The sequence below is a fragment of the Procambarus clarkii genome, chromosome 30, assembly GCF_040958095.1.
Source record: "Procambarus clarkii isolate CNS0578487 chromosome 30, FALCON_Pclarkii_2.0, whole genome shotgun sequence".
In the NCBI taxonomy this organism is placed as follows: Eukaryota; Metazoa; Arthropoda; class Malacostraca; order Decapoda; family Cambaridae; genus Procambarus; species Procambarus clarkii.
The window spans coordinates 4,443,813-4,453,784 of record NC_091179.1 but is presented as its reverse complement, the minus strand read 5'-3'; the positions used below and the strand labels follow the sequence as shown (position 1 = coordinate 4,453,784).

At 39.5% G+C, this 9,972-nt stretch overlaps 1 protein-coding gene across 1 annotated transcript in view; it reads left to right on the top strand.

Annotated features, from left to right (window-relative positions):
• LOC138369834 (mucin-3B-like) overlaps positions 1 to 9,972 on the top strand; it is a 118,070-nt gene that overhangs the window by 66,702 nt on the left and 41,396 nt on the right. The window contains exons 8-11 of the mRNA XM_069333575.1: positions 5,806 to 5,870; positions 6,161 to 6,272; positions 6,428 to 6,531; positions 8,142 to 8,226. Of these exons, the coding sequence (XP_069189676.1) occupies positions 5,806 to 5,870; positions 6,161 to 6,272; positions 6,428 to 6,531; positions 8,142 to 8,226 (366 nt within the window). The remainder of the gene's footprint in view (positions 1 to 5,805; positions 5,871 to 6,160; positions 6,273 to 6,427; positions 6,532 to 8,141; positions 8,227 to 9,972) is intronic.

Sequence of the window (9,972 nt, the reverse complement as noted above, 5' to 3'; positions counted from 1 at the left end):
AAAGTAAGATTAATAATTCTAACACGAATTTCCTCAATCTTTCGTACATTTCTTTTCACTGTTGGAGGTAAATCAAAAATCAATTCTCCAAAACTCATTTTTATTTCTAGTCTGACGCGACACGAGCGCGTTTCGTAAAACTTATTACATTTTCAAAGACTTTAGTTTACAAATACACAACTGAATAGAACTTACGCATCTCCGATTTTATATCTACATTTGAGTGAGGTGGATGGGGTGAGGTGGCATTAATAGGGTATTAATTTCATCAACACAAGACAGAACAAGAGGTGGTATTAATAGGGTATTAATTTCATCAACACAAGACAGAACACGAAACAATGGGTATTGAATAGAAGTGTTTGTAGAAAGCCTATTGGTCCATATTTCTTGATGCTTCTATATTGGAGCGGAGTCTTGAGGTGGGTAGAATGGGTGAGGTGGTGGGTGGGTTCTACCCACCTCAAGACTCCGCTCCAATATAGAAGCATCAAGAAATATGGACCAATAGGCTTTCTACAAACACTTCTATTCAATACCCATTGTTTCGTGTTCTGTCTTGTGTTGATGAAATTAATACCCTATTAATACCACCTCTTGTTCTGTCTTGTGTTGATGAAATTAATACCCTATTAATGCTACCTCACCCCATCCACCTCACTCAAATGTAGATATAAAATCGGAGATGCGTAAGTTCTATTCAGTTGTGTATTTGTAAACTAAAGTCTTTGAAAATGTAATAAGTTTTACGAAACGCGCTCGTGTCGCGTCAGACTAGAAATAAAAATGAGTTTTGGAGAATTGATTTTTGATTTACCTCCAACAGTGAAAAGAAATGTACGAAAGATTGAGGAAATTCGTGTTAGAATTATTAATCTTACTTTTTCGGTCATATTTAATAATATATGTCTACAGGAAAGACTGCTACCAAAATATACTAATATATATATATATATATATATATATATATATATATATATATATATATATATATATATATATATATATATATATATATATATATATATATATATATATATATATATATATATATATATATGTATATAATCTTGTGGATTCGCACTGAACACTTTAATATTTCCTTCTCCTACCACCCCCATTCTTTTGTATATTCACATATATGTTTGTTTTATTTCAACTTTATTACAAAAAAGGAGTTACATTTTGGGTACAATGATGATTACCATAAATTGTCGAGTTCTTCCAGTTCCTCAGATGGTGGGGAGGAACCCTGAATGCAGTGTGCATTTTCCCTCTGTATTGCTACACTGAGGCGCTGGAAAAGGAAGCTGGCAGCTCTAGGGTCTCTGGTTGTTTCAATTAGCCTAGAACTCAGTTTCCTAAAAAAATGGAGGCACTCTTACCCCAGGCGCCGAGTGTCTCAGAAGCAATGGGCACAAAATTGAAGTGGTGATCCATCTCTCTGTACATACGGGATTTTGCTGATTCACTGTAAGTGGTAGCACCACCTGGTTGTGCAACACTGAAGTCAATGAAGATGTTTGCCAGGGTTGATATGCACGTGTAGTCCCACACCAACTGCTTACCATTTTTCCAGGGGTTCACAGTGATACCATCTGGGTGACCTATAAGAGCATCAGAGTTACAGGGTCTTAGGTAACGGGGCTCTCTCTCTGCTTGGTATCTTACTGTGGTGAGGCTCCTCTTGATGATATCATTAACTTCACTATGTCTCGAGTGCCACCTCCCTGTGCTTTGGCAGAGTAGGCCTTGGTGGACGTACCTGCCGGCCACCACCTCGCCGAAAATTCACAAATATTTGGTGTAGATTGCGGCAGCAAGGTGGAAGGTTACAGCAATTCGGAGGGCGTGTGGTGCGAGACATGTGCCAGTTGCTGACATTGGGGTTGCTATCAGGAAATCCCCTGCATGTGGGGCTGCTACTGCTGTGAGGCGAGCAATGTCGTGTTGTGTTGATTCATCAACTAGGCACTCTGCAGCAACTTGGTCTACAATGGGGCCATCCCAGCTGAATTGCTTGTGGGCTTTTGAGGATGGTGGTTGAGGTGATGCACCTGCACGAGAGGCCCACTCTGTGGCACAGCATATAAAATTGGGATCGTGTACGCCTGCCAGTTGATGTAAGTAGGCAGGTAGAATTTCCTTCACAAGGTCATCGGGTGCTGAGGAGGACAGGAAGGCTGGTATAGCAATTTGCGTTGCTGTTCTGACTCCGAAGACCCCAAGTCTTACTGGAAGAGAAGCTTGTTTCCACTGTAGGTATCAAGAGAGAGAGGTTGAGGGCTCTTTCTAACATTGTTTCAGTAACAGGTCATATTCACCTAGTTTTTTACTATTTTAGGATGGTTAACACCTCAGAAAGTAGGTTAACCTGGGGAGGGACAGGCATCTGGTGATGAGGTAAAGTGCATCATGGGCATCAATATCCTCAGTTATACCATCCATCATCTTAAGGTCGGCGATTTTCTTATCAAGGACCTCATCGATGGCTTTCAGCTCCAGGGGGGGCTTCTAGGAGTGTGCTGTCTTCAGGTTTAGTTATTTGAATATTTGGCAGAAGACCCTATATTCTCTCTATGATGGCCTGGTTGGAACATATCATTTCACCACTTAGAAAGGTTCAGGGTGAGGCCTAAAACTGCACCTTGCTCCTGGATTTTTCTGATATCCTCCTGGAAGGAGTCTTGGGAACCAGCTAGGGTACCATCATTCAAGAACCAGATGTTAAGCTCGCTGGACAGGACTTCTGTGACTTGTTTGATAACTAAGCAGAAAAGGAGAGGAGCAAGGGGTTACCCTGTTGGACGCCTTCTCGCGAGTCAGTTTCATATTCGCCAAAAAGTAGCTTAAGATCCATACTGTAGCATAAATGTACAAAAGGGTAGAGGGAAGGGAAATGATGATGAACCGCACAGAGTACAGCATCCCTCCGCACCAAATTTAAGGCATTTTTAAAATCTAGCTTGATAAGGGCCTCTTCGTCTGTTATGTTAGCAACGAAAACTCGAGCTGCCGCCTCGTACGTTTGTGGAATGCCGAACCCGAACTGATTTGGCTTTAGCATGGTGGCCGCTGCCTCGCTAACTGTTCTTGCAGCAACCTTTGCGATGAGACACCGGAGAGAATTGCCCACATCTATTGGCCTGATCCCTCCATCCTTTTTGTTTAGAGCACAGATAGATGCTCCAAAAAAGATAGGTCTTATGGTCTCTGGTATGTTGCCAGCTAGACATGTGTTGGTGAATCTAGTTAGTTCCACCAGGAGGCTCTGTGCATTGTCACCCAGTGCATGATTGAGCATTTGTTTGAGGTGGTTGGGTTTTAGTCCTGTGAACCCACCTGCTGGTCCTGTTGGGAAGGACAAGAATGCTTTATGGACCACCGATTTGAACACCCAAAGAGGTTTTTCACCCAGTAGCCCCTACTTGTAGAATGTCATCCTCACGTGGAGCCCTGGGTGGGTGTTTCTCCCTTAGGGCTTGAGCTGTTACGGCATCTCTGTCAGCAATTGAGTCCTCACTGGTGATGACTCGTATTGCGCCTATTGCGTTTCCTTCTTTTATTTTCTTGGTGACTGATGTTCTGATTTTTGATGTCTCGGATACGCCACTGTTGCTCTTCCTGCCATGGGTGTTTCTCGCGCGAGTGGGAAGACGCACCTAGTTGTCCTCCCTTAAAATCATTTATAGCTTTGATGACTGAGGCAGCTAAGGTTTTGTCTCTCCTTGCAGGGGTGGCTAGACATATGTTGCCAAACAGTAAGAGGTTGTGCCATACTTGGGTCGTTCCAGGAGAGTCGTTTACCTTTCTCAGGAGGGTGGATAATTTGGCTGCTGCATGGGGGCGGGCTGCTTTAGGGATGTGTTGCAAGGTTCTGGCCGATGTCGTTTTGATAACTTCTAATAAATTATTTGTAGGAATGAAGCTCTGGGAGGTGTTTTGCCTGACGGCCAGTGTGGGCTGTTGACTGGTGTTCTCCCTGGGAGGGCGCCCAGAACCCAAACACCTGGCTCCGTTGTGGTAATGAATGCGCACATTACCGTCCCTCGACCGGATATAGCATACCTTGTCACGTCTGACACGCCTTGTCTACCCCTGCTTGGTGGCTCATCTTGGCTTGGAGAAGCCTGGCTGTCTGTTGAGAGATGAGACATGAGCGGGCGCTGGGCGGGCGCTGGGCGGGAGGGTGGACGGCGGGTGGAGGCTGGGGGATTGGTCAGCTGACCTGGCTCTTACCACTCAGATGAGTGGTAATTCATATACCCCCTATATACAATGGGTTGTTGTTGTTAAAGATTCACTACCTAGAACAAAGTTCCAAGTAGCACGGGCTATGGTGAGCCAGTAGTGATACAATGGGTGGGTATACACTCACTACACAATGGGTGGGTATACACTTACTAACCAATGTGAGGTGGGTGGCACAGTAGTGGATGGCGTGGTAGTTAGTGGGTGGCGTGGGCACATGGGAGCCGCCCGGGTTCAGTTGGTGGGTGGGTGGGAAGGTGGCTTCGTGGATGGGGAGGCGACGTGGTGGGATGGGGCAGGAGGAGGAGGGACAGCAGGTTCTGCCCGGCCTGGGGGCTGGGTGGGCGGTCACGGTGACACTAACACTGGTATGATTTCCCGTATATCACTGCACAATAATGAATGTATCATATACATGTAATATGACTCACTGCACGTGTGATATACTCAAAATATGATTGATATGTTGCCCCAGTTCTCTTCTAGGTGTCAGGCCAAAAATAAAAATGTAAAAAATGAATTTTAGAGAGTTAATTTTTCAATTACTCTCGACAGTGAAGAAAAACTTAAGAAATATTGAGAAGATTCGTGGTAGAATTATTAATGTTTCCATTTCGGTCATATGTATGTATGTGTGTGTGCATACATATATATGTATGTATGTGTGTGTGTATACATACACATATAGTAAGGGTGGGTACCCGACGATGCCTGTCACTCATCTCACCCTTCTCCCTTCTCTCTTATGACCCCCTAGTCCTCATCCACTAGGTCCTTCCCCTATCCTGCCCAACTTTTCTCCTCCTTCCCCTGCTGTGTACACTTTCTCCTACTTCCCTATCTCTCATCCATCCCCCTTGGTCCTCCTTCCCCTTCTCTCAGAAAATATATTATTAAGAAGGACTGAAACAACCCAATGCTTCTTTTATTTTCACCCATCCTCATAACCCTGTTCCCCCATTATTCATTACTCAACTTCCCCACCCCCTTGGTCCCCCCCCTTTCCTAACCTCCTCAATACCCAACACCTCCACTCTCCCTTTCCACTTCCTCCCATTTATTCTTCTCACAGAAAATATTTTATTATGTTTAGAAATTACATGGGTAAGCGTTGGGAGTTAACATCACATTCTACGGACTTAAATTTCCTGATTTCATCCCGAATTCATTTGAGATTTCATGAAAATTTCTCGGGGTATTGGGTTACATGCTATGTTTCTAAAACTATTTAACTTAGGCCTACCCCGACCAGCCAATGTCCGTCCCGTACCCCAGACTATTTCCCTTAAAAAGTTGGTTGAGGCTAGACCAAAGCATCTAGCCTCCACCTTTAGACAGACAGGCATTCTCTCCTATAACATAGATAGACATAAGTGATAGTTTGATTAGTGTTCAATAAACCAAAATATGTAAAACGAATATATAAATCAGATTATAAGTTTACAGTGAACTTGAATACTCAGTAAATAATGCCGGTATATATTATAAAAAGCTTTAGAGACGACTGTAGATAATATATAATTTAGTATTATATCTAGTATCTATATACTACAGGTTTGCAGAACCTTGAAGGACTTAACTGGAGACAGAATGGCAGTGTGGAACCTTTAGTTCTCAAGGTACGTTTTGTGTCATTTCAATAGGTAAGATTATTTGTCATCAAAAATAGTAATGATTTTATTATGAAATATGTGAGTTGCCAGAAAAATAGTACCGGTATTTCTAATCTTAGCCAAACTAGTAACAGTAGTAATAACAAATCATTTAGCGTGAGTTTCAATTACTATTCATTCCACCTTAACGAATATATTAAGTTAGTAAGCATATAGCACAGAATATATAAATATATATGCTTAGTGTTAATAGTGGCAGCGGGATCACTAACGCAGTGTACGCGTACTGACCTCAGTTTGTACTGGTGGACGCGAATGGTGTATTGACCACCACTTCTTGTGGTCCCGTGGTCATCACCCCCGCCAACCACACCCTCCAGAGTATCGGCCAGTGTCTTGGAAATGCTAGTAAGGAGATATTAAAGTCTTCATTTATCCATTCTAGTTGAAACTTTATCTTCATGAAAAAATAAACAATTATAATCTAAACTTTCATTATGAATATTACTGGACAAATCAGATATATAGGTATAATGTATGCCTAAGGATATTGTCCATTGCAGGTGATGCATTATCAGGAAGTGTGGGGAGCAGTTTCTGTGGTGATGCAACAGACAGTGGACCATGCTGGTGGTGTGGCAGCCCTAACTCAACCACTTGTCAAGATGTGAGTTATTCTTCCTCATCATATAAGCTTGGCATGTCATATCCGCAGCTTGGTAATATACGCAAACACTTGTATTATTGTTTATCCTAGAGAACTGCTACACAGTCATGTGGCTCAGGCGTGAAAAAATGCCAAATGAAGCGTTCTTTGTGAGATATTCTAACTCATCCTCCTGTTTATATAGTATGGTTTGTAACTGTGTGCACCATAGTACAAAGATTGACGTACTAAGCAATAATATAGTAGAATTTGGTACTATTCACTTTATAGAGTCCAATAAAAATGACACTAAAAAACTAACTTAAATATTCCTAGGCCTAGTGTAGCACACACACACACACATGTACTATATTAGACCTGAAATATCGCGTATTAGGCCTTGGAAAGTTAGGTTAGTTTAGTTTGTCTTTGCATGATAAATAGAAAATCTTTCCTAGTTGGTCCAAATTGAATAGTAGCGTTTTCCACTTACTAAATGTGTTGTACGTCGGTATAGGGACTATGGTCCTCATCGTTAGTATAATTACTACTAACACAGAAGTATGGGCTGGATATTGGCATTATTTTCTATATTTACGTGATGCTAATCTCTGTTAAGTACAGATAGGATAGGTTTTAAAGTTTGCTAATAATTGTAAAAAGATTATAAACGTAACATTTATCAGAAGGGTTTAAACTTATTTTTTTTTCTTACCTCCCAAGAACTGTGATCATTATTCATAAATTCATATAATCCGTTCATATAGATCTTGTTTTACTATGTTGAGCTAGTTTCATCCACTGCTGTGTTTATATTAATTATCTATACCTGTAAAAATTTATCTCATATTTAGAATTGTAATTAATTCTTAAATTTCTTGGTTTTTCATATTCATGATTATTTTCATACCAAAATATAATTTTTACGTGATTTATATATATTTTGTTTTCTTTAACATGTGTGTATTTAATTTGTGTTTTATTAGTTTTTTTGGTTTGTTGCTTGTTTTATATATTATATATTAACTATTTATTGTTACCCATTACTTTTAACAGATAATTTATCAATATTTGTTAACCAGGTGAAAATAGATTGTTTTCCAGCTAGTTTTACTTCTGGAAATAATTTTGCAATCATACTTCAAAACCTTTTTGCAACCCAATCTTTTTGTTGCTATTCATGTACAAAAGAAGTTCATTTGTAATAATTGTTTTCAATCTTTAATCTTAACCTTCATCTTTTGTTATTATTAAATTATAATAATTAGTATATTTATTATCTATGAATTATCAAATTGTCTAATATAATCTTTATCAGAATAATTTTTATCTTAGATTATTTTGAACAGTTATTTTTTATTAAGAATATGTGTTTAATATTTCTTATATGCTTGTTCTCATTAAATTGATTGTCTTTCCCATTCTTGGGAAGCCATTGGGTCTCCAGGGGCCCAAGACCTTTTATCTGGCCTTGCCAATTAATTGTAATTGTTGTAAATATTTAAACTGAAAAAATATTCAACTCAAATCTCTGAAAGATTTCAGCAAACAACAGAAAAGATTTGATATTTCCATCTGCTAGTGTGCATATTGTGTTACCTTTCCTGGTTAATTTGTCGTTCCTTTGTCAGGTGTTGACTTCTGCGTCACCAGCGTGGGGAAGCAGCGCTCTCGAGAGTGTGGTGGTGTGGGCCCGCCCGTTCTCGTACACTCCAGGTAAGCCTTTGCATGTTTGTATAAGAGTAGATCCATTTCTAATTTCTAATTTTATAATAATTTCTAATTCGTATTTATTTATTCCCTAACTTTTATGTTAATCTTGTGACTGTTCCATAACTATCGAAAGGTTCATGCTAATTTAACAAGGCTGGATACGTGTACTTTGACATAGAGGGGCAAAGGTCAGGGTCACGAAGGGGCCAAACAATGTAGTTTGAAAATATCTTGAGTGTGGGATGTTTTGAATATTTTTAGTTGATTAGTAAATTATAATAAAACCACATGACACATATTTGTAGTGAAAAAAATGCCAGTATGACGGCTAAAGAGCTCTTATTAACGACAGTGGTCACATGAAAGACAGCAAAGTCATCGATATAGGATCAGGTTATATCTTTAGGTTATCTTGAGATGATTTCGAGGCTAAGCGTCCCCGCGGCCCTGTCCTCGACCAGGCCTCCTTTTTGTTACTCATACCCAGGAAGCAGCCCGTAGTAGCTGTCTAACTCCCAGGTACCTATTTACTGCTAGGTAACAGGAGCATCAGGGTGAAAGAAACTTTTTGCCAATTTGTCTCCGCATCCACCGGGGATCGAATCAGGAACCTCAAGACTACGAATTCGAAGCGCTGTCCACTCAGCTGTCAGGCCCCCTAATTTTCACTTTCAATTAGCAAATAGTTGCAAGTAAAAGGCCACCAGACCTCTGTCTTGAGTCATTTGGTGTTTACAATATAATTTATATAAATGAGGACGTACAAACATAACTGAACAGTAAAATTAGAAAAATATCTGATTTAAATAAAATCTAAAAGGAAATAAATTCAGAAAAGGATTAAAAATTTTACAGGATGACTTAGACTTCAGAAATGGACGAAAGGACGACCAATGCACTTTAATGCTGAATAAACATGTTCTGAGCCTAGGAGATGATGATAAGGTTACAAGACACCAGCTAAATAATATTGAAATTGACAAATATAAATTTAAACAAAATTACAAAAATAACAATCCAGAGTAGTAGGGAACGTAAGTCAGAACTTATATTCATGCTAATAGTGTGCGAAAATAAATTACTTGGAAGTCATACTTATAATCGTTAAGTAATCTTATATTTTTCTTTTCCTTTTTCCTTGTCTTGTTAGACCCCATTTATAATGCACAGCTCAGGACTGGACACAGAACTGTATGCTGGACATAAATTTTCTTGATCGCGAAAAGAGAAGACCGATAAGGTCAATAATCTATATAAATAAAAATTTATAGGTTCGTTTGTTCTAAATCGCTAATCTCCGAAAGTTCTTCACCGATTGCTTTAAAATTTTCACACAACGTTCCATTTGCATCCGAGCGGGTTTTTGTATATAAACTATATATAGATGTTTTCCTATATAGCATGTTTTTTCCTCTCTGTGACGGGAAAAAACATGCTTTTCTTAGGGAAATCTCCGAAACATTTTTACCGATTGCTTGGCAATTTTGACACAACGTTGCACTCGAATAGGCGCATGGTTTTATATACCTACAATATACATGCCTCACCTGTGACAGTAAAAAAACATGCTATTTTTGAAAATCAGCACCATCTGTTGGACATAAGAGCAACACACACTGTAATCTCCAAAAGTTCTTCACCGATTGCTTTGAAATTTTGACACAAAGTTCCATTCGAATATGAACATGTTTTTATATACCTACTATATAGATGCCACACCTGTGACAGGTAAAAAAAGTTTTTTTTGAA